Consider the following 26189-nt stretch of genomic DNA (forward strand, 5'->3'; position numbering starts at 1 on the left):
TAGCTAAGATTTGGAAACAGCCTAAGTGCCCATCAGCAGATGAGTGGATTAAAAAACTGTGGTACATCTGCACAATGGAATACTACGCTGTGGTAAAAAAGGAATTCTTACCATTTGCAACAGCATGGATTTAACTAGAGAGCATTATGCTAAGTGAAAATAAGCCAGTCAGAGAAAGATAAATATCACTTGATCTCACTCATTTATGGAATATAATGAACAACATAAACTGATGAACAAAACAGATCCAGAGACAGAGAAGCATCAATCTGACTCTCAAACCTTAGAGGGAAGGTAGGGAAGTGTGGGGTTAAGGGGGAGAGATAGACCAAAGAACTTGTATGCATGCATATAAGTCTAACCAATGGACACAGACACGGGGGGGCGGTGAGGGCATGAGTGGGGAGGTGGGGGGGCAATGGGGGGATAAGGACACATATGTAATACCTTAATCAATAAAGAAATTAAAAAAGAAACTGATTAGCAGGCTTTTAAACTTTACAAATGAATGTGATTTTCTACAATTAAGACACATCCTTTTGTTATGCATGGTTTTTATTATTTTTATTTTGACACTCAAAGATTATTGAAGTAGTACATTAGTTTCTTTCCTATTAAAAACATTTAAATAAAATGATGCTTTTAAAAGAATCAAGGCTTTGATCATCTCTGAGTTTCCCTCCATGCGTAAAATGCTCTGTAATTTGTATATAAAACATTTAGACCTGTCTGCCTATTTTGTGTAACATGCTATTGCTTTCTTTCAGTTTAGTTTCCTGAAGAGTATAATAGGTAAATGATTAGGGTGAGGTAATACGGACATGGTATTTGTGAGTATGGCAAAAATGTATTGTTTCCTACTACGAAGGCACCTTCAGGAATAATAAATGGGTGGTCTTTCATTGCCACTTGATTTGATTTTTAGGGGGAAGCATTCACTGATACAAAGACATTCTTCAAGATGTGATTACTATAAGACCAAGAGCTTTACAAGCAAGCATCGTAAAGGTCTAAAGATCTCACATAGGAGGATTGCTACAGTAGTATGAAGGGAGAAAAAGGAAGTCCAATAACCCTGGAGAGATAAAGAGGCAGTCTGAAATCTCTAAATTTTCAGTGTGAAGTCAGTTTCTACAGCTTGGAAGAGAACAAATGTAATGATAAGGAGTCCTAATCCAGAGATGACTATAGAGAAAATGGGAGATGCATGATGGGATGGGTAAGAAGGATCTACACATCCTGGGGAGTATTGAATCATTTCTATTAGTGATGATTCATATTCACATAAGAGGATAGTTATTTTCTTATTTTCAATCCTTTTAAATTTTGTTTTACTCAAGAGAAAGTGATAGGAAGAGTTTCATCCAAAAACCTGGGGCAGGATTGTTGAAGAATCTTTAGGAAAAAATGCATGCCTGGTAAAGTTTTAGACTTAAGGGGGCATATTTTCTAACAAATGGATAATACATATAGCTATGTTTGAATAAAGGAAATGCTTATGCATTATTTGAGAAGACAGTTATGGGAGTAACCTTTAGTAATCGATAAAGTGAAAAGGGTAAATATACAAAAGGAATAATATGGAGAGCTCCTGAAAAGAAGAAAACAACAACAACACACTAAACACTTAAAGAAACAGAATAGCAAATAAATATATTAGGTCCTGAAATAGCTAACAGCCTTCATGGGCACTCATTTAATGCTAATCATAACCCTTGATGTGAACTTAGCTAAGAGATTTAAATTTGAATAAGTCACCTGGATACCCATGCATTGGAAATTTTATTTAGAGACTTGTTGGTGAGCCTGTTTGGTTTTGCTAAAATGTTAAAATTGACACCTAAAATCTAAGACAATGTCAGTATATTGATTTTCACCAAGGGGAACTTATTCTTTTATTTGATTGGGACCAAGAGACAAAGGCCAAAACTTGGAGAAAAAAACCCTGAAGTGGGATGATATTTAACACTTTTGAGACAACAAAAAACTAACTATAGAAACTATAGAAGGAACACCCCAATAATCCATAGGGAAGGAAATTTCAGTTGGAGGAGGAAATGTTCTTTTTAAAAAAAATATCTTTATTGTTGAAAGTATTACAGATGTTCCCTTTGTTTGTTTTTTTCCAATTGACCCCCCCACCCCACACCTGCCCCTCCCAGGCCTTCACCACTCTATTGTCTATATCCATAGAGTCTGTATATATACATGTAAGTTCCTCAGTAAATCACTCTCCACCCACCCCATTGCCCCTTTCTTCCCGCTGAGATTTGTCAGTCTGTTCCATGCTTCTATGTCTCTGGATCTATTTTGTTCATTAGATTCCACATATGAGTGAGATCATATGATACTTATCTTTCGCTTAGCATAATATTTTCCAGGTCCACTCATGCTGTTGCAAATGGTAAGAGTTCTTTCTTTTTTACAGCTGCATAGTATTCCATTGTGTAAATGTACCATACCTTTTTTATTCATTCATCTGCTGATGGGCACTTGGGTTTTTTCCAAATCTTAGTATTGTAATTGGCTCTGCTATGATCATAGGGGTGCATACATTTTTTCTGATTGGTGTTTCTGGTTTCTTAGGATATATTCTAGAAGTGAGATTACTGGGTCAAATGGAAGTTCCATTTTTAATTTTTTGAGGAAACTTGATACTGTTTTCCACAGTTGCTGCACCAGTCTGCATTCCCACCAACAGTGTACTAGGGTTCCCTTTTTCTCCACCTCCTCGCCAGCACTTGTCATTTGTTATTTGTTGATGGTAGCCATTCTGACAAGTGTAAGTTGATACCTCATTATGCTTTTAATTTGCATCTCTCTGATGATAAGTGACTGAGCATTTTTCCATGTCTCTTGACCATCTGTATGTCCCCTTTGGAGAAATGCCTATTTAGGTCCTTTGCACACTTTCAATTGGATTGTTTGTCTTCCTTTTGTTAAGCTGTATGAGTTCCTTGTATAGTTTGGAAATTAACCCCCCTTATGGGATGTATCACTGGCAAATATGTTCTTCCATGCAGTGGGCTCTCTTTTCATTTCGTTGATGGTTTCTTTTGTTGTGCTGAAGCTTTTTATTTTGATGTAGTCCCATTTGTTTATCTTCTCCTCAGTTTCCTTTGCCATGGGAGATGTATCAATAAACATATTGCTATGAGAGATGTCTGAGGTTTTGCTGCCAGCAGAGCTTCACAGCCCTTTTAAATGTTCATTGTAGCCACTTTGTAAATACGTGCTTTTTTGTAGCTTGTCTTTTGCTAGACACTTCAAAGAGATACCCATTAGTTATGGTTCTTACTTCCAGTTGTTTAATTTCTAGAAATATACAATATTCCAAGACTGAATCATAAAGAAATAGAAATTTTGCATAGAGTGATTACTAGTAAGGAGATTGAATCAGTAATAACAAACCTCCCCAAAAATAAAGGTCTAGGACTAGAAAGCTTCACTGGTGAATTTTAATACCAATCTTTCTCAAACACTTCCAAAATATTGAAGAGGAAGAAAAACTTGTAAACACATTTTATGAGACCAGCATTACCATGTTTGCATGTTAAATGATAACTAATGGACACTCATGTCCTTTCAGTTTTATCTATGGCGGATAAAGTGGATGTTACACATCGGTCAGAAGGAGTGACATGTTTTTCTCTGCGCAACTGTTAGGCACATTATATAATTCATTTTCTCTATGTATAGGAATTTTCCAATCAGAAAGCCCCAAATAAAACTAACTGCACAAAGGAGAAATGAAAGTAACAGTGACTTTCTTGACAAATGACAGCTTATTTTTACCTGCATACATGTTATAAGAAATATCTAAAAATCTACTGGATATATGATGAGACCACAACATTCCTATAACCCCACTTAGAATATTGTGTTTAGTACCAGTTACCATATTTTAAAAAAAGGATGTAGCATTTGAAAAGGGGAATTAGATTGACCTTAGGACTACAAAGTATGAGTTGTGAAGACAGGATAGAATCCTGAATTTCTGTAACCTTTAAAGAGCAAGGTTAAAGAAGATTTAATTGTAAATAAACTCACTTGAATATACATATAGATAGATAATGTCAAATTTGTTGTTATTATAATAGAGATTGTTGTAAAGGAGGTATAAATTTCAATGGAAGTGAAACTTGCTGGAACAAACATATGCACTCTAAGTCTATCTTTCTGTAGCATGCAAACAGAATAATGCCCTACTGTTTTCTCTGTGAAGTAAAATGTCTGAAGAATTTTCGGTAAGTTCTTTTCTGAAACATAGGAAGGATATGCCCCTTAGCTGAATACCACTGACAGACATTGCTATAAGTATTTATAAACCAATGGAAAAAGAGTATGCCTTAGGAATGGCAACTAAGCTGCACAAACCACTAATTTATCAAAAGGAATTTCAATTTAATCTACCTGTATTTTTTTACTAGGTAGTTGACAATTTAGGAACCAGAGAACCATATGATATTTGAGTTATCATGGATTGAAGAGGTCAGTTTATCCAATCCTTGTTTTACAAATGAGCATACTGGGATCTAGAGAAGGGAAGTCATTTGCTCATGGTCACACAGCTAATTAGTTGTGTAGTTCGGGACTAATACCCAAGTCTCCTTATGCCTTATTCAGGTGTTTTTTTCTTTTCTTTTTCTGAAGAGGTTACTGCTTGGAAAATTCATTTATAACTTGGTTTCATGGAACTTGGAAAATAACATTTCATGGACAAAGTCGTAAGCTCAGAGTTCTCCTTTGTTCCATGCTATACTTTGTTTCCATGTCCATTTAAGCTTTAATTTATACTAATGCTAGCTTTATACTTTCTGTTGCACATGTTCCTTCCTTTAATCCTCATCTCTATCAATCTGGTGATATTATGCTGAGGATATTGCAGTAATTTCCTACCTACAAACTTTCTTGTAGTAATTCATTCTCTCCATCCTGTGAGTTTCTCAATCATTGTTGTCCTCTTTCTGTCTTTGTTCCTCAAAACCTATCTATCCTTCAAGACTCAAAATTTCATCCCTTTCATAAAGACTTTCCTGTCCACTGTAGGTAAAAGTGATACTTTTATCTAAATTCTTATAACAGTTCATTTATATTACCCATGCATTCAACATTCATTTATCAGATATTTTTGAGTGCCACCACTATGCCAGGAAATCGTGTGGAGTTTATCATTCAAAGCCTTTCAATGTAACTATGTGCAACAATGATATTTTTCTTTTTATAGATAGTAATATTCTGATATCAGGGGCCATGCCTGAAGATCCTTGTATTCTCCATGGTTCATAGCAAAGAACCTTTTGTACATAGTTGAAGATCAGTAAGTATTTGTAGAGTAAATGTTGAATTAATATGCTGCTATGATAGAATGAGGAGAAAAATGTCTCTATGGGATCAGTATACAAACTGCTAATATCAATTATATATACTAGTGGCCTGGTGCATGGATTCATGCACATTGAAAGGAAATTAATTAGAAAGTGGCTGGTGGGGCGGGACTGGAAGAGACAGGCTGGACACGCCCTGGAGCCAACCTCCTGCGGTCCCTCCCCGGCCTGCAACACCTGGGGTGATGCCACAGTTGAAAGAGGATGTGGGGAGTGAGCGGGGTCCCTCCGGCAGGTGGGGTCCCTCGGCCAGGTCTGTAGGGGTTGAGCCAAACCTGGCTTGCCAACATCCCCCAAGGGGTCCCAGAGTGCAAGAGGGCACTCTGCAAAGTTGCTGTCGTACAGGGTGTGGAACACAAATGCAAGTGTGCAGTAAACCAGATTCAGGGCCAACAGTGCCCCAGCAACAACATAACCCACGACCAAAGGTGGAATTGTATGGTACCAGGAGGAATCGGGCTCCCACCTCTCTGGTTTCAGGGTGTGTCACCCGAGAACCACTGCTGCCAAGTCACCTCAGCTCAGCAGCTCCTGTTTTGAGTGTTTGCCCCCTGGTGGTCAGTGTGCATCATACCTACCAACTGGTTGGATGGTTGCTTAGCCTTTTATATATATAGATGTCTGAAGAGCTTCCTTTAACTCTTAAAGAAGTTGTTTTTTTACATGTCATAAAAGTGACAAGATGATCACGGAAAAAAAGGCATCAAGGAAAATGGGTATTCAGTCATATTTGGATAGATAAATATTGTGAACAACAAGAAGTGGAAGAACACTGAAGCAGATTAAAAATGTTTTAGTCCAAGTCTCTCTATGAAAGTGGTACAGTGTTTCAAACCTACTTTTGTACACAAAATAGTTGTACTTTATTAGTTAACAAAGAAAAATGCCCTGTTTAGTATAAAACTGTAACAGTAAGGTGTTATCATTTAACATGAGATTTGGGACATGTAAATGCATTATATGTAGTGTTTCAAAAGGTAATCATTTGTAATTTTAAGTATCTGCCTTTGGTATCTTCATCGCTGAAAAACATGCAATTTTATTTATAATAATAGAGTAGTCCTTGTCAGGGATTAACTCAAGGGATGAACATAGGGATTTAACAGACTTTCAAATAAATAATCCTCTTCATTCTCACTCCTGCCTCTTAGTAATACATTGAGAGTGTGTCCAGCCCAGGATTCCTTTGCTCTGACCTTGCTTAATTGTCTTCATATGCAGCTAGACTAAACCAGATAGGATTACCAGAATGATCAATTGCCAAATGAACTCATTTTCTTAGAAACAGCTTAGCTGAGTTGTGCTTACAGATCTGTGTTACTCATCCAACTTCACTGAACAAATAAGCCCAATGTTAGAAAAAGGGAAGGTATAATTAAAATACATTATTTATTATTATTTTTTTGGTAAAGTTTTTTTTAATCTTTATTGTTCAGATTATTACAGATGTTCCTCTGTTTTTCCCGCCATAGCTCTCCTCCACCTGGTTCTCACTTCACCCCAGGCTCTCGCCCCCCCCCCTACTGTCCTCATCCATAGTTGTAAGCTCTTTGTCCAATCTCTTCCCGCACCCCCCACAACCCTTTTCCTCCAAGGATTGTCTGCCCACTCCCTTTCCATGCTCCTGATTCTATTATATTCACCAGTTTATTCTGTTCATCAGATTTGATTTTTAGATTCACTTGTTGATACATATGTATTTGTTGTTCATAATTTTTATCTTTACTTTCTTCTTCTTCTTCCTATTCTTAAAGGATACCTTTCAGCATTTCATATAATACTGGTTTAGTGGTGATGAACCCATTAACTTTTCCTTATCTGTGAAGCTCTTTATCTGACCTTCAATTCTGAATGATAGCTTTGCTGGGTAAAGTAATCTTGGTTGTAGGTTCTTGCTATTCATCACTTGGAATATTTCTTGCCACTCCCTTCTGGCCTGCAAAGTTTCTGTTGAGAAATCAGCTGATAGTCATATGGGTACTTCCTTGTAGGTAACTGACTGTTTTTCTCTTGCTGCTTTTAAGATTCTCTCTTTGTTTTTTGCTCTTGGCATTTTAATTATGATGTGTCTTGGTGTGGTCCTCTTTGGATTCCTTTTGTTTGGGGTTCTCTGCGCTTCCTGGATTTGTAAGTCTATTTCTTTCACCAGGTAGGGGAAGTTTTCTGTCATTATTTCTTCAAATAGGTTTTCAATATCTTGTAAGAGTTCCTTCTTTTTTACAGCAGCATAGTATTCCATCGTGTAGATGTACCACAGTTTTCTAATCCATTCATCTACTGATGGGCACTTAGGCTGTTTCCAGATCTTAGCTATGGTGAATTGTGCTGCTATGAACATATGGGTGCATATATCCTTTCTGATTGGTGTTTCTGGTTTCTTGGGATATATTCCTAGAAGTGGGATCACAGGGTCAAATGGGAGTTCCATTTCCAGTTTTTTGAGGAAACTCCATACTGTCTTCCATAGTGGCTGCACCAGTCTGCATTCCCACCAGCAGTGCACAAGTGTTCCTTTTTCTCCACATCCTCTCCAGCACTTGTCGTTTGTTGATTTGTTGATGATAGCCATTCTGACAGGTGTGAGATGGTACCTCATTGTTGTTTTGATTTGCATCTCTCGGATGATTAGTGACTTTGAGCATGTTTTCATATGTCTCTTGGCTTTCTGAATGTCCTCTTTTGAAAGGTGTCTATTTAGGTCCTTTGCCCATTTTTTGATTGGATTGTTTATCTTCTTTTTGTTAAGTTGTATGAGTTCCCTATAAATTTTGGAGATTAGGCCCTTATCAGATATGACGTTGGCAAATATGTTTTCCCACGCAGTGGGTTTTCTTGTTGTTTTGTTGATGGTTTCTTTTGCTGTGCAGAAGCTTTTTATTTTGATGTAGTCCCATTTGTTCATTTTCTCTTTAGTTTCAACTGCCCTAGGAGCTGTATCAGTGAAGAAATTGCTTTGGCATATGTCTGAGATTTTGTTGCCTTTGGATTCTTCTAGAATTTTTATGGTTTCCTGTCGTACATTTAAGTCCTTTATCCATTTTGAGTTTATTTTTGTGTATGGTGTAAGTTGGTGGTCTAGTTTCATTTTCTTGCATATATCTGTCCAATTTTCCCAACACCACTTATTGAAGAGACTATCTTGGCTCCATTGAATGTTCTTTCCTCCTTTGTCAAATATTAATTGAGCATATTGGTTCGGGCCGATTTCTGGGTTCTCTATTCTATTCCATTGATCTATATGCCTGTTCTTGTGCCAGTACCAGGCAGTTTTGAGAACAGTGGCTTTGTAATACATCTTGATATCTGGTATTGAGATCCCACCTATTTTCTTCTTTCTCAGGATTGCTGCAGCTATTCGGGGTCTTTTTTTATTCCAGATGAATTTTTGGAGAGTTCGTTCTAGATCTGTGAAGTATGCCATTGGTATTTTAATGGGAAGTGCGTTGAATTTATAGATTGCTTTGGGTAGTATGGACATTTTAATGATGTTGATTCTACCAATCCATGAACACGGTATGTTCTTCCATCTGTTTATGTCTTCCTCTATCTCTTTTTTCAACGTCCTGTAGTTTTCTGAGTAGAGGTCTTTTACCTCTTTAGTTAAGTTTATTCCTAGGTATCTTAATTTTTTTGGTGCGATGGTAAATGGGATTGTTTTTATAATCTCTCTTTCTGAAAGTTCACTATTGGTGTATAGAAATGCCTCAGATTTCTTGGGGTTAATTTTGTATCCTGCTACATTGCCAAATTCATGTATTAAGTCTAGTAGCTTTTTGATGGAGTCTCTAGGGTTTTGTATGTATAATATCATGTCATCTGCAAATAAGGACAGTTTTACTTCCTCTTTTCCAATTTGGATGCCTTTTATTTCTTCTTCTTGTCTAATTGCAATGGCTAATACTTCCAGTACTATGTTGAACAGGAGTGGTGAGAGTGGGCATCCCTGTCTTGTTCCTGTTCTTAGGGGAAATGGTGTTAGTTTTTGTCCATTGAGTATGATGTTGGCTGTGGGCCTGTCATATATGGCTTTTATTATGTTGAGGTATGATCCTTCTACTCCCACCTTGCTGAGAGTTTTTATCAAAAATGGGTGTTGGATTTTGTCAAATGCTTTTTCTGCATCAATTGATATGACCATGTGGTTTTTTTCTTTCAATTTGTTTATGTGATGTATCACGTTTATTGATTTGCGGATATTGTACCATCCTTGCATCCCTGGAATAAATCCTACTTGGTCATGGTGTATGATCTTTCTGATGTACTGTTGGATCCGATTTGCTAAGATTTTGTTGAGGATTTTGGCATCTATGTTCATGAGGGATATTGGCCTGTAATTCTCTTTCATTGTGTTGTCTTTACCTGGTTTTGGTATTAGGGTGATGCTGGCTTCATAGAATGAGCTTGGAAGTGTTCCTTCCTCTTGGATTTTTTGTAGTAGTCTGAGGAGGATAGGTTTTAGTTCTTCCTTGAATGTTTGGTAAAACTCCCCTGTGAAGCCGTCTGGTCCTGGGCTTTTGTTTGCTGGAAGCTTTTTGATGACTGCTTCAATTTCTTCCATAGTTATTGGCCTATTGAGATTTTTAGATTCTTCCTGATTGAGTGCTGGAATGTTGTATTTTTCTAGGAATTTGTCCATTTCCTCCAGGTTGTCTAGTTTGTTGGAGTAGAGCTGTCCATAGTATTTTTTAACAATCATTTGTATTTCTGTGGGGTCTGTTGTTATTTCGCCTCTATCGTTTCTGATTTGGTTTATTTGGGTCCTCTCTCTTTGCTTCTTGGTGAGCCTGGCTAGAGGTTTGTCAATCTTGTTTATCCTTTCAAAGAACCAGCTCTTGGTTTCATTGATTTTCTGTATTGTTTTTTTGGTCTCTATGTCATTTATTTCTGCTCTAATCTTTATTATCTCCTTCCTTCTGCTCACTCTGGGGTTTTCTTGTTGCTCTCTTTCTAATTCTTTGAGTTGAAGAGTTAGATGATTTACTACCATTTTTTCTTGTTTTTTGAGATAGGCCTGTAGAGCTATAAACTTCCCTCTCAGGACTGCTTTCATTGTGTCCCATAGGTTTTGGATTGTTGTGTTTTCATTGTCATTAGTTTCCAGGATGTTTTTAATTTCTTCTTTGATCTCATTGGTAACCCAATCAATATTTAATAACATGCTATTCAGCTTCCAAGTGTTTGAGTATTTTGGGTTGTTTTTATTGTAGTTTATTTCTAATATTATGCCATCGTGGTCTGAGAAGATGCTTTTTATGATTTCAATCTTCTTGAATTTGGGGAGACTTTGCTTGTGACCCAATATGTGGTCTATTTTTGAATCTGTTCCATGAGCACTTGAGTGGAATGTATATTCCGCGGCTTTGGGTGAAGTGTTCTGAAGATGTCTATTAAGTCCATCTGATCTAGTGAGTCATTTAGGATTGCTGTTTCTTTGCTGATTGTTTGTCTAGAGGACTTATCCAGTGATGTCAGTGGTGTATTAAAGTCCCCTACTATGATTGTATTGTTGTCGATCTCTCCTTTGATATCTTCCAGGAGTTTTTTTATGTATTTGGGTGCTCCTGCATTGGGTGCATATATGTTTACCAGGGTTATATCTTCTTGTTGTATTGATCCCTTTAGTATTATGAAGTGGCCTTCCTTATCTCTTGTTATGGCCTTCACTTTGAGGTCTATTTTGTCTGATATAAGTATTGCTACCCCAGCTTTCTTTTCCTTTCCATTTGCCTGAAAGATATTTTTCCATCCCTTCACTTTCAGTCTGTGTGAGTCCCTTCTAATGAGGTGGGTCTCTTGTAGACAGCAGATGTATGGGTCATGTTTTTTTATCCATTCAGCCACTCGATGTCTTTTGGTTGGAGCATTTAGTCCGTTTACGTTTAAAGTTATTATTGAAAGGTACTTGTTTGTAGCCATTTCTTTTTTTGTGTGGCTGTTTTCTTTCTGAGCTTTTTATTCCTTCTTTTTACACCAGTCCCTTTAGCATTTCTTGCATTGCTGGCTTGGTGGTGATAAACTCCCTTAGCCTTTTTTTGTCTGTGAAGCTTCTTATTTCCCCTTCAATTTTGAATGATAGCCTTGCTGGATAGAGTATTCTTGGGTTCAGTCCTTTGCTTTGCATCACTTTGTAAATTTCTGTCCATTCTTTTCTGGCCTGATGTGTTTCTGTTGAGAAATCATTTGATAATCTAATGGGAGATCCCTTGTATGTAACTTTCCGTCTCTCTCTTGCAGCCTGTAAGATTCTCTCTTTGTCCTGAACATTTGCCATGGTAATTATGATGTGTCTTGGTGTGGGTCTTTTCGGGTTCACCTTGTTTGGGACTCTCTGTGCTTGTGTGACTTTTTTCTTCCCCACCTCAGGGAAGTTTTCTGATATTATTTCTTCGAGTAGGTTTTCTAATCCTTGTTCATCTTTCTGTTGTTCTGGCACCCCTATTATTCGTATGTTGTTTCGTTTCATGTTGTCCCAAAGCTCCCTTAGGCTCTCCTCCTGTCTTTTAATTTTTTTCTCCAATTGCAGTACAGTTTGGGTGTGTTTTGCTTCCTTGTCTTCTAATTCACTAATTCGGTCCTCCGCTTCTCCTAGTCTACTGTTGATGCTTTCAATGGTGTTTTTTATTGCAGCTATATCGCTCTTCATTTCTTCTTGGGTCTTGCATAAGTTATTGATTTTTTCATCTGTTTCTTCTTGCTTCTTGCATAAGTAGTTGATTTTTTCCTCCATCCGGTTTATGCACGCTAGGACCCTTATTCTGAATTCTTTTTCTGTCATGTTGCATGCCTCTGTCTCACTTAGCTGCTTTTCTGGCGAGTCCTCCTTTTCTTTCCTTTGGGGGTTTCTTTGCCTACCCATGTTTGATCTCACTGACATATCTAGATGTTGAGTCGTTCAGTGGCTGCTCCCTGGGTGGCAGTGGCTCCTTGGGCTGTGGTTGCTCCTTGGGTGGTTGCGGTAGCAGCTGCTCCTCAGTTGGCAGCAGCTCCTCTGGTGGGTGTTGTTCACAGCTGTGGTGGCTCTTCTGGCTGGTGGGGGGAGGCTTCACGTACAGCTGCTGTTCCTCAGACAGAGGGTGTGGTGATCAGGAGGCTGCTGTTGCTTGGATCTGCTTAGTCCTGCCAGGTATTTAGGAGAGTGTTGAATTTCCCTGTGATACACTGTTCCTCCGTGTTGTAAATCACAGTCCTGATTTTAAAGCAGGCCGTATTTGTGATCCAGACTGCCTTAATTTGTGTTCACCTAAGAGTCAGTTTGTGGCTCAGCCTCTGGGTGGCAGTGTTTTGGGGTTGGCCTCTGAGGCTATACGGCTTCTCTACTTAAAACTGGTTTGGGGACTGTATATTATTCTTTATTTCAGTCAGTGTATGCTTAATTTCTGACTGGTCCTTTTCCATTTTTTTGGCATTCTTACTAAGATCCTTGACGGTCTCACTAAGTTCCTCAGAGGTTTCTAGAAGATTCTTGAGTAACCTTATAACCGTGGTTTTGAACTCTATAGCCAGTATTTTGCTTTCATCCATTTCTTTCATTTGTGACATGTTTCTTTGTCTCTGCACTTTGGCTACTTCCCTGTGTTTGTTTCTATGTATTGGGTAGCTGTTAAGTCTCCTTGAGTTGATAGAGTGGCCTTGTGTTGTAGGTGTCCTATAGGGCCCAGTGGCTCAGCCTCCCCAGTAACCTGAGGTGGACACTCTTGGTGCACCCCTTAGTGGGCTGTGTGCACAGTCTTGCTATAATTAAGCCTTGATTGCTGTTGATATCAGTGGGAAGAATTGACCTCCAGGCAAATTGGTTGTGAGGACCAGCTGTATCTGCACTGGAAGAACTGCTGTGCAGAAGACACCCTTATGGGGCAGGACTTGTTTCAGTGGGGCTTTGGTGTTCACTGAGTCTTCCCCTTGAGTGTGTCTCTTATGGATGTGAAGAGTTGTATTCTGGTATGATCTCACACTGACCAGTGGGTACACTGGCTCTTGGATCTCCAAAGAGGTGCAAAGTAAGCCACTGCCTGGGGCCAACCAGCAGGAGCTACAGAGAGATCTGCAGATTCTTCCTCTTTGTATGGGGTTTGGAAATGCCCAGTCTAGGCCCAGCTGTGTAGCAAGGCAGCTTGCTGCTGCTGCTGCCTGTTTATCAGGTTTTAGGCTGAGAAAGGACAGACCATTTATATGTAAAAGCCTCTGCACACAGCTTGGGTGGGGTTGTAAATTGGGTGTGGTGGGGTCTCAGGGAATCACTTCCAGTCAGCCCTGCACTGGAGAGGTCCCCCCATGTCCCCACATCCCCATACAGGAAAAATGATCACTGAAAACACCTCTGAAAGAAAGCCACCCTCGCATTCCTGTCCTGATGCCAGATAGTCCAGTTTCTCCCCGTATATGCTGATGTCCCCAAGAGTGTCACCCGGAACTGGAGTTCAGAGTAAGCTGGAGCTTATATCTCCTTCCCAATTAAAAAAGCAGCACACCCATGTGCCAGCACTTTCTGCGACTCCACACCTCCTACCAGTCTCAATGCACTTTCTTTACCTCTCTAGTTGTGGAACTTCCACTCAGCCAGCTTTCCCGCAGTTCTGTTTGATAGTTGTTCTGCCTTTTAGTTGTAATTTTGATGTGGTTGTGAGAGGCAGGAAGTATAGGTGTTTACCTATGCCACCATCTTGGTTATCCATTTGAAATAAATTTTAGAATATTCTTTCTCTTCGTGAATAATTTTATAATGGATCTACATTTTTATATCTATCAGAAATTCAGTTTATTTGATGCCATCAACTAAGTTTGGGCTTATAATATTTCTAATCAACTTTAGCTACCCAGTGAAAGTTTACTCAGATTTCAAAACACCATGGCTGTCTTTATATAAACTAAGCACCATCATCAATGATGTAAAACAGTGTTGCATAGTAGAAACAGGTTCTGAAAATATGTTATATGTAAATGCACTTGAAGACTCAATAGTGATGCATATGAAAGAGTGAAGTGTACCTTCACATATTTAATGGTCAGTTTATCTGACAGATATTCACTGAGTACCCACTCTGTGCCATCTCTGTTTTGGATTGAAACAGTGAAGAAGAAATCTAAACCTATTCTTTCATGGAGATTGAATTTTTGGAGGGGTGATAGATCTAAAACAAGTAAATAGATAAAATATTCACACATTGTTTTAAATGTTATTAAGGAAACACTGTTTTAATCAGCCATTCAGAATTGGAAGCTGCCACTAAGTTCTCTACATAAGCAGCATACTATTTAGGAAGTAGGCCAATTTCCTATCGCTTGAGTGTGATATCAAACCATCAAACCCAAAGCTAACTAAAAGCTGATAAAGCAGCGATTGTGCCCATTGCCTCAAGGGCTTTAATGTATATCTACCATAAATGACTCATTAGATCTGGCACATTTTCTTAGTGGTTTCTGTGAGTCCTTCTGAGCAAATATCCGGAAGACATGATCATCAATGGGAAGACTTGAAATATAAGGAGTGTAATAAGTGTTTTAAAAATTCCCTTATAAAAGGCTGGCTAGACTCCTCACCCCCATAGAGATCAAAGGATAAGAGTCAAAGGGTAACTCATGTGTCTTTGGCCAAACCTAAGAGGATAGAAGAACTGTTACAGAGACACATTTCCAACAGAAATATTATGGCCAAAGATTCCCACAGCATTAAGTGATTTAACTTTTATGAAGGTTTTGTGAGATTTTAATGTTTAAAGCTTTAAAGAATATAAATGATTTCATGTAGGTTATCTAATAATCAGAGTTTACTTATGTGTCTGATATTTAGTGAGTTTGAATATGTAGAAGGATATTATTTAAAAACTATTTGGGATAGATTTATAATATGACTATTTATTTGGCCTCATCCTTGTTGAAAGTTATATTCATATTGTACATACAAAATAATTATTGTTGTATTGTGAGAACAAGTTATTCTAATTTTTTCATGATCATTGTCTTGAAAAATACATTTGATGCTGTGAACCATAATCCTATCTCTGAGATTTTTTGTTATTGTAGGACATATGAGAAATATCATTGAACCACTGAGGTTCCTCAGACTGGACTGACAAAGTACTGTTTGTTTAGAGGGGTCATCTGTCAGAGATAATTGGCATAGAATCTTGCATTCTTTAAGTTATATTGGCAGCCTATGTTAAATATATATATATTTTGAAGTCCCTCTTTTAAAAACAAGTGTAAAAATTGCCATAGACTTCTTTATCTCTTATTATCACCCCATGCCATTTTTAATTTTCCATTACATTTCTTTCTGGACTCTGACTTTAAATATCCCTGACTTTTTAAATAATCAAGCTTATGCACAAATGTCTTTCAGAAGAAGCAGATATTTAATATAACCAAAATTTTTGTTATTCCCAAATAATTCTAGGAAAAATAAATTTCCAAAAGAAAGAAAATGATAGTTTTAATTGTTTGAGCCTTGAATCCAAAGATCATGCTTTTGAAGACTTAAGTGATCAATAGTTTGTTTGGATGCCCTCTGGAAACTTACATAGACCTAAAATAACCTGGCCTTTATTTTTATAGTTTTATAATGAAATATATTTTAATTTCCTTTTGACATACTGAGCTTATCGAAGAAATTCCAGGATTCCTAACATGCTGTGGAGCAAGAGGTGACATATAAAATGAATAAAATTATTAGCAAAGAGTAGGGAAAGCTCCCTAAAAGCTCCAACAGTGGAAATGCCACAGTTAGCATGATTTACTAAAGCCTCCAAAGATAACCTAAGCCCAGTTTTACTAACACCTGTTTACTGGCCATTTATCCTTTACATGTAAAGTTGGGGGAGGGCAGGACATTGCTTTACTTATGTCTTATATATTTATTAGATATTTGTTCCCAAAATGAACACTTTATTGTATTGGACCACAGACACAAATTACACGATTAAAAAGAACAGTTTGTGTAAGGAACAACTAAAGCCCAACTTAGTAGTCCCTGAAATATAGCAGTATATGTCAGGTTAAAAGTTGACTCTAATTTCAAAGCATAGGAAACATTTTTTCCACCTTTATGGAGGTATAATTGACAAATAACAGTTGTATATATTTAAGGTGTACAATCACTTGACAACTTTTACATATATCAAAGCATAGGAAACATTTTATCAATTTTTAAAACTTTTTAAAAAATATATTTTTATTGATTTCAAAGAGGAAGAGAGAAGGAGAGAAAGAGAGAGAAACATCAGTGATGAGAGAATCATTGATCGGCTGCCTCCTGCATGCCCCCTACTGGTGATTGAGCCTGCAACCTGGGCATGTGCCCTTGACTGGAATCAAACCCAAGACCTTCAGTCTGCAGGCTGACACTCTAGCCACTGAGTCAAACCAGCTAGGGTTCAATCTTTTGGTATCTTAAATTTATTGCTACTACGCTGATTGAATAACAATGTTTCTCTGAGTGTAATCAGAGTTCATTTTGTATTGAATATGTTTTCGTCTAACACAATTTTCTTTAGATGCTTTTCTGTAGGTAAAAAAAAATAATAATAATAGTAAAGTGGCATCTACTTCAAGGATCAAAGGCTTGTCTTTCCTATTAAATAAAATGCACGTGACCTTTCAGGTAAACAATCTAGCACTTATAGCTTAAGTTTCTTCAGGTAAATTGACTAATATTTGAGTAAATTATACCCATAAACTTTAAAATAATGGTCATAAAACTCAAATTCCTACTAGACCCAAGGAAATAACATAAATTCATTTAGAGGGTCAGGCAGAAGATCAGAGTAAATTATGGGATCTGTAGGAAACAGAAGAGTGTATATTCTGTCTATGGGTAAACATTGCTCCTCTACTTCCTCTAGTTGTGCTGAGCCAGTAAATATGTGGGACCCGGATTTTCAGATATTCTTTTTCTTTTAGAAATTCAGATTTTATGTAAAATTTCCAGATTTTCAAAGTTCTGAGCAGACCAAGCTGTATCTGGCAGGCCTTATTTGCCAGTTTGTAGCCTCTGTTTTAAAAGATCACATCACAAGCATTTAAATGTTGAATTACTATGTTGTGCACCTGAAACAAATATATTTTATGCCAACTATATTTTATTAAAAATGAAATAAATGAAAGCAGTGTTCTGTAGAAAGAGCAATGGCCTAGAGATCAAGGTAGCCATGGATCTTGTCTTGTCTCTTCTACTTTCTGAATGTGTACCATGCCTATTGACCGTATTATGTTTCCATGAGGATAAAGCAAATATGATAATCTTTGGGGGGGTGGTTCAAAAAGTGGTCCCTAATATGAAGTAGAAAAAGCAGGGCGACAAATTCAGGGGCAGCAGCATAAATTAGGTGTAAGGAGACTTCTGAACATTAAACTTGGCCAAACATTTGAACATATGAGGGGCTACTTTTCTCCTCTGAGAAATGGTGGTGGTGGGTTGTAAACTAGAGCAGTTCTGACAATACATCACATAGGAAAAAGAACAGCTTCACTAATTAAAGGGATGAAAAAGAATGGCTCATTCTTGTCTTTCCTTCTACCACCCATCAGCACTTTCTTGAAGCTCTTTAGAGTACAGTTTGAAATCCATCTCAAAGGTTGACTATAGCTTTGAAATGCTCTGTTTTGAGTAAACTCTCCTGCATGAAGAATTAATGAAAGTAGCATTCTAGTTACCTTCAGTTCAGAGATATGACTTACTATGTGATATTTGATAGTGAATTTTTAATTTATCTTCAAAAGGACTAAAATACTTAAATCCAATGAGTCTGTGAGTTCTTTTTTTTTAAAAAATATATTTTATTGATTTTTTACAGAGAAGGAGAGAGATAGAGAGTTAGAAACATCAATCAGCTGCCTCCTGCACATCCCCCACTGGGGATGTGTCCACAACGGTACATGCCCTTGACCGGAATCGAACCTGGGACCCCTCAGTCCGCAGGCCGACGCTCTATCCACTGAGCCAAACCGGTTTCGGCGAGTCTGTGAGTTCTTAACTGGACTCCTTACTCTGTGATATTTTGTTTTCTCTTGGCATGTGGTCTGAATGCTATTTATTGTTAAATGTGATTTTATGGTCTAAGTTTAGGTTTCAAATGTAAAAATTCCATATCTCTGATTCTTCTGCTGAATTTCTTCCAATCAGAGAAGGGCATGCTGGGTAACAACCATTGCCATTAACTTTGTGGCCTTGCATTCACACATTACAAGTTAAAAGAATCTAAGTATGAAAATTCATTTATAAGTGGTACAGGATTAAAATGATCTTGAAGAATTAAAACACAGCCTGCTCTGGTTGAGTCCTTGGGTCTCAGCCACAGCCAAATTACCTTCCAGGGATATCCTGTATGTTGGGGGAAAGTATCCCTATTATAAGGATAACCAGTATCCTAATGTAGTGCAGCAATGATTATTGGAGCGGGTGAGCTGAGTAGAGACCCTAACTACTTACCCCAATTTGTTGTAGGGCTTCTGTTGGTAATAGATCTATTGGTTGTCATGGTATTTTGAGAATAGTATTTGATCCACTGTTCTTGAATATATGTAACCTTTTTTGTGATTCGCTTTGTAAGAAGGTGGTAATAGGTATATTTCAGCCACAAAAAATAAATTTTAGTAAATTTCAGGCCCTATGTTCATCACTTTAATTTCATATCCTTACTTAGAAGTGGGGAGAGGCAGCAAAATGTAACTTCAGGAGACAAAGAGGAATTTAAGGGGGTACAAAACATTCTAGGACAACTCCAGGAAATTCAGATGAGAGCTGCTCTATACTGAGCTGATATTAATTGTAGCATCTGCTTGTCCAGTAAAAATTACCAAAATGTGCCCTGGCCGTTTTGGCTCAGTGGATGGAGCGTCGGCCTGTGGACTGAAGGGTCCCAGGTTCGATTCCAGTCAGGGGCATGTACCTTGGTTGTGGGCACATCCCCAGTGGGAGGTGTGCAGGAGGCAGCTGATCGATGTTTCTCTCTCATCGATGTTTCTAACTCTCTATCACTCTCCCTTCCTCTCTGTCAAAAATCAATAAAATATATTTTTAAAAAATTACCAAAATGTTAATTATTTGGCAAAGTGTAAAAAAATCTAAAATAAATTAGTTGACATCACAGAAGGAACAAATTCAGAAGTGTAGAAGTCATATTATATTTTGAAGGTCAAAAATAAACTATGTGTATTTAACATGTAGTCCCTGAAGTTCTAGAGTTAGAGTTATAAACAGTACTATAAAATACATCTTACATTTGATAAAACAAATGAAAAAATGTCAAAAGTCAAGGTAAACTCCCGAGAAAGTTTTAAATCCTTAATTAAATAATAGTTAACTCATGAACACATATTTATTGGATACTATTAGCAAGAATGTTTCAATACTTGGTCATTTTAAAGTCCTAAACTTAAATAATCTTTCCCCAGCAGCCCTAGATGCTTGCATTTGTGGTTTATTTAGAAATCTTTCTACAGACCTTTAAGCAGGAAAGCAGTTGCCTTTCAAAAACAAACAAACAAAATACCTGAAAGGAAACTTTTAACAAAAAAGGCTATTAGAAGAAAAGATTATAAAGGGGTGATGAACCACCCATATATATTTGTAGTGGTATTATAGAGAGGTTCCTGTTTCTATACTAATAAGTGCACTAAGGCTCAAAAAAGCCAAGTTACAGTCTTATAGTGTTTTTTTTTATTAGCATGGCATTTTAGATTTTATTGTTCTTCATTAAAGGGCATGGGAATGCTGGGAAACATACTACTGGAAAGAATGGTTATATTGTTAACTAAGCTAATTATGTTTTTTATTGATTTCTTTTGTACGTGTTTAACTTATTTTGTATGGATGTGTGTATGACTGTATGTTTGTGAGTGTGTGCTAGTGTGTGTGCACATGTGCATGTGTAACCCTTTGGGGGAAGATGTAAGATAGTTATATGTTTCTACAGAAATAACTATAGAATGAGCTGAGTGATTAATGGTTCCATGTTTAGGAAATTAAGGCATAGCATTTATATTGGCTTATTTTCATCATCCTGTTGGCAAATAAAAAATGTAAAAAAACTGGAAGGGGATTTTTCCCTGAAAAGTATTGGAATACCCAATGGGATGGGAAGAAAGCTCTTGAGAGAAAGGGAAAAGACACAATATTGCTGAAGCCTTTTTGGAATTGTTATGACCCGAGGCCATTTTCTTCAACAGAAATCTATAACTTTATTTCCTTGCCTTCATATATGGAAAAGCCCTAAACCACATCACATTTCACATTATTCTTTACTCAATGGGGATTAGACCAGAAGTTTAATAACATTATCCACATAATCTAAAATACTATCTAATAGCAATTCAGGCTTTCCTACCTTCTTGTGCTCTCCCCTGCTGCTGTTTCATTGTGTGTAACTTATCTAAAATTTCTGAAGATTTTAAGAAGATTTTTTGGTAAAATATAATAAAGCCTTGATTAATTGGAAGCTAATTAACCAGAACTCTCAATTAACCAGTTTTATTTATTTATTTTTTGCTACACTCTCCTTTTAGAAGGAAGAGGCAAATGACAAGAAAACAAGCTGTTAACAGGTATTTATGTATTTATTTTTTTAACAATCAACTTCCTGGGAATGTCCTGGAACCTGTACAGATTCAGCCCAACTTCAATAATTTTGTTACCTGTACTATACTTACTAAGGTAGGAAAGTAGAGCCATTTAAAAATGTCAGCAGCAAACATTGAATTTTGCTTAACCATTTGTTAATAATAAAACAAGAAATCCAAATAGCTAATTAGAACCAGTCTGCACATTTGAGGGTTCTAGTTAATTGGGGTCCCCATGATTTCACTAGTGTTAGTTAGTGACCATTCATATCTGTTAACTGGGAGTAGATACCAGAACCATGTAGTGGGGAGATGACTTCCAGCCACAAGAAGCAACTTCCCTGGGAATTGAAGAAGTTAGAGAAAGGCTGTAAAGTTGATGGAGTTTGAGTGAGGGTCTCTGACACCTATGTAAAATAATGGGAACATAATTTATCCACCCTGCCCCATGACTCTGAATGCTTAGGAAGGTACATTCACTTTTGCAGGGCAGCAAAGGTTATTAAGTGTGCTACAGCAATAATTTTGGGGGAAAAACCCACAATTCTAATCTTTTGGAGTTCTAAGCATTAGACATAGATATATTTTGTAGGCATGTCAGTAGTTCTAAAATTTTTGTTCTTGTGAAAATACATTCTTTAAGTATTTGGAAATCTAAGAAGATTCATGCTTGAAACTTCCTAAAATGTCTATGACAATTATAGTTAAATTGAAATCAGAGATAGCATGTTGCTTCAGGCTTTATATCTTTTAGGTTGTAATGGGGAAAAACTGGCAGTTACTCAGACAGGCAAAAGAGAAGGAGAGCAACCCATGATACTAAAGTAGGTTTTGCTATTGCCTGCAATAGTGCTCCCTCTTCTCTTCCAAACAACCATCTCAGGTCAAATCACCCATTGTTGACTTTTCCCTTTCCTTCTAGTCTGTAGGGAAGATTGGGACCACTCTAAGGGATTTATCCTGAGTTTTCAACATGGAAAATGAAAATCGCTATGGCGGTGTTTCTAATATCTGGGATATATTCTATCTATCTATCTATCTATCTATCTATCTATCTATCTATCATCTATCTATTTATCTATCTATCTATATCTATATCTATATATCTCTATCTATCTCTATCTCTCTATCATCTATCATCTTTATCTCTATCTCTATCTATCTCATCTCTATCATCTATATCTATATCTATATCTATCTATATCTCTATATCTATGTCTACATCTATGTCTATATCTATATATACCAACTTTTTTTAATTCCAAGATGCTAGTGATTACAAAATGTACCACCAATTTAACTACATCTTAGAGGAGAGGGAAAGGGAAAAACATGAAATGTAAAATAAATATGATTCAAATAAAATGAACCAATAGTAGTATCCATTTATATAAATAATTATAAGCAATACTTTTCTTTACTATGACTATCAAAGTTTCAGTCTACACCTGCTTTACATTGAGCCTAAAAGGTTTTATTCATTAATCACTTTTAGCCATCAACTAGTGCTTATGATATCACAGTGACAACATTCTGCCACCCATATACTCTGTTTGTCATCCAGACCATTTTGTCATATTTCAGACTGATATAATAATTTTGTGCCAAATAAAAAATACATGGGTCTTTCCACATTTGGATGAACTTGGCATTTTGAAATTTTTGTAACTGGATTACATATTATGGGAGTTGAATCACCTTCGTTTGCAAGTCAGCCAAGGCTTTTGACATATAGATGTTCTGTCCCTAAGTGGTAGTCCTTCATCATGCATAAATTGGTCACACTAATCTCTCCTAGGGTTGAAAATACCATTATCTATTCCCAGAAATTTGACAGTTTCTACTGACTCTAATTGCAATGCCTGCTGAATGATAGACAGTCTGACATATACAGTAACTTTTCATTTCAATGGAACTTCATAGTACTATATAATCTTTTTCAAAGATATTTTAAATGACAATTAGGTATCCAAATTTAAGTCAGAATTTAACTCGGTGTAATGTTAACAATCAAAGTAATTCAGCTCAGGTAACAATAGTATGAATGTAGCTAACTGGTATGCGCACAGGCAACGATGAGCATGTTGCCACACACTCCTCTGCCTTACAGCTACATTTCCATCTTTATAAAAAATATAAAGCATATCCCAATTTCAGTTACCTTAAAATGTGAAAATATGATTCAATAAACCTAGAAATTATGGTGTATGTGATATCATATATATGTATGCATATACCCACATAGCATATATACTGCCTAGAGAGTCTATATATCTTAAACCATATATAGAATATATTGAATTGAATCATATGAGTTTGAGGATTCTGGCTAAATTGACTTAGCAGGAATTGTTTTCTAATATTTTTATTGACTTTTAGACATGGAGAGAAAGGGAGAGAGAGAGGGAGAAAAACGTGAATAGGAGAGTGTAACATCAATTGGCTGCCTCCCGCATGCCCCCCACCCGATATCAAGCCCACAACTCAGGCATGTTCCCGACCAGGAAATGGACTGACAACCTTTTGGTGCACAGGATGACACCCAACCAACTGAGCTACACCAGTCAGAGAGATTTAGCAGGAATTTTTGCTAAAACTGGGTGATGTAAAGATGGACATAAAGTCTAAATGTTGAGGTCTAGTTGGGAAGAGAAATCAAAAGAGCCTGACTAGTTTGCTCAAGGGGAGACTCTTTATCAGCTTCTAGTTAGAGGAAAACAAAGATGGTTAAATTACATTGAAGGGTAAAGCCCGACAAGTTTTCAATTCCAAAGTCAGCCCCCACAGAGGAAATGGAAAGAAAAGTAAGATTTAGATGGAAAGAATGAAGCAAGATCATAAAAGATTGAAGCTTGAGGAGAAACTGGTAAAGAGGCAGATGTGCACAAGTGACTTTATAAACAGGAACATCTAGTGCCCATTTTAAGTTGTGTGTTGCGATGCATTCTAACCTCCATTGTTTCCTGTGGTTAGCCCCTCACCATTTGTGAGCACTGCTTTGAGAAAATTAAGAAAACGTCATTTTTGTCCTTGTTTGAGTCAATAAGAACATTGACTGGAGAGAGATGAATCCTATTGAGAAGGATATCTATATCTATATCTATATCTATATCTATATCTATGTCTATATCTATATCTATCTATGTCTATATCTATAAAAGCCCAGCAACTGAAAGGCAGAACGACCAGTCGACCAGTCATTATGATGCCCACTGACCACCAGGGGGCAGACGGGCAGACATTCAATGCAGGAGCTGCCCCCTGGTGGTCAGTGCACTCCCACAGTAGGAGCAGATGCTCGGCTGACCAGAATGAGTGGCACTCTCACAGTGGGCTGATCCCTGCAGGCCATGCCCCACACCAGTGCACGAATCCGTGTGCCGGGCCTCTAGTTTTAAATATTACTCTTGAATATCATGCACACTAAATAATACTCTAGTGACCTGAAGCAGTGGATGTGCCTCCTTAAGTGTCAAACTTTTTTGTTAGACTGTGACTTCATTGCTGAAGAGACTGAAACCCATTAAATTTTATTAATGAATGTTTTTTAATTAAAAAAATTTAAATGGATTGAGTTTTGAGTTTTACATTTGGGATATTGAAAGTAAGTGTTTTTTATTGTATATGAATGAAATTGAATTTAGGCATTGAAAATAACGTACATTTTATTTTTATTTTCTGAATGAAATGCTATGCAAATGAATGTTAACCTTTCACTTTTAATTAAGTACACAATAGTTTAAAACTGTGTATATTTATTTCTAGATTAATCATAACACACATTACTTGTGTACATATATACATAATGAGTTTTTACATTTACTGTAATCTGAGGAAAATCATGAAATGTTTTTGAAAGTACATGTACCTATTAATTCCAAGAAACTACAGAGAAATAGGAGTGTCACAAACTCTAATGCCTACTGAGTCAAGGCTCAGAAGGTATAAGAAAGAACATAAGCATTAGGGAGTAGAGGGGAGACTCTGCTGAATTAGAGAGGGTATATTCTTTCCAAAGGTGGCAGCTATTACTAGGCTCAGCTGATTGGAATGCAGGCCCAGTGTTAAGATCTGACTTTTTTAAGAGAAGACAGGAAATCAGATTTTTTATGTGAAATTTACCTAATTCTTAACTGTTGGTAATGAATTCAATAAAAAGCAAAAAAAGGCTACATTATGCAGGCAAAAACCAAAACAAAACAAAAAACAAAAAACAACCCAAAACAGCCCAACAACAGACAAAAAAACCATTTGTGGTCTGGATCTAGCTCAAGGGCTGTCAGTTTGTTACCTCTGCTTTAAATTGTATATCCTCTACATACTGCAATTAAAAAAATCTCAGTATGTTAGACATACACCTGAAGATCTTGATGACGGAAAATTCATGTAAAGTAAATAACTTATAAGTGGAGAGCTTGTAAATAATTCTGCTGGTATTCAAAATAATGATTATGCAGTTTGTGGTTTTTTATTACTGCATGGAAATAACCAAGACAATTTTCCCTTAATGTGGTTTGAAAATTAAGACAAAATTATGAATTTGGGGCTTTCATATTTATCAATAAAACACAGCATGAAAACTAATTACTGCCATGTCCAAAAGAGAATATTTAAGTATAGGTTTTTTCACATAACATAATTAAGGCTTCTATTTAATGCCCAATTAATGGTGCTTTAATCGGAAGAAAGCCATGCATATAGCATGCATTTTTTTTTAAATTTTAGATTGGCTTGCCTTTAAATGCATTTCTAATTTTATCTAGTGAAATTCCTTTATTTTTACAAATGGTTAAAATAAGAAATAAGAGAAATGTAAGTAGTTAACACAACAAAACTTCATTTGAACTTTTGATAGGCATTGGCAAAGGTAAAACAAAATTTGGTCATCTGAGATTTTATTAAGAGGTAACTGTTTGACTGATCTGAGGCTTTGCTTGTTTGTCTGTCCTGCCCTGGACCCTAGCACATAATCCCACTGTGCTACAATGCTTTTGACATATGTATGCCCTTTTCATTACTGGCAATCCAAAAGCATATTTGTCTAGCAAGGAAACAATTAAATTTCAATCTCTCTAGGAAAAAGAAAGAAAAGAAAAACACCCCACTGCTAAACGTGCTTTAATGACCTGTAGGATCCGCACCATAAATCCTTAGTCAGGATGGTAAATTAACATTGTGATTTCTGCTGAGAAACTTATCAAAGACTTCTTACAAAAGAGAAAACTGAAAAAGAAAGAGAAAGAAAAGAAT

General features: G+C 36.8%; 1 protein-coding gene across 3 annotated transcripts in view; it reads left to right on the forward strand.

Moving 5' to 3' along the window:
- DACH2 (dachshund family transcription factor 2) overlaps positions 1 to 26189 on the forward strand; it is a 717141-nt gene that overhangs the window by 184010 nt on the left and 506942 nt on the right. For 2 of the 3 annotated variants that reach the window (XM_014538871.1, XM_005865261.2), the window contains exon 2: positions 20886 to 20924. The exons of the other annotated variant lie outside the window; for it this stretch is intronic. In XM_014538871.1, coding sequence (XP_014394357.1) covers positions 20886 to 20924 — 39 coding nt within the window. The remainder of the gene's footprint in view (positions 1 to 20885; positions 20925 to 26189) is intronic. 3 annotated transcript variants of the gene reach the window in all.

The sequence above is a fragment of the Myotis brandtii genome, unplaced genomic scaffold (assembly GCF_000412655.1).
Source record: "Myotis brandtii unplaced genomic scaffold, ASM41265v1 scaffold2, whole genome shotgun sequence".
In the NCBI taxonomy this organism is placed as follows: Eukaryota; Metazoa; Chordata; class Mammalia; order Chiroptera; family Vespertilionidae; genus Myotis; species Myotis brandtii.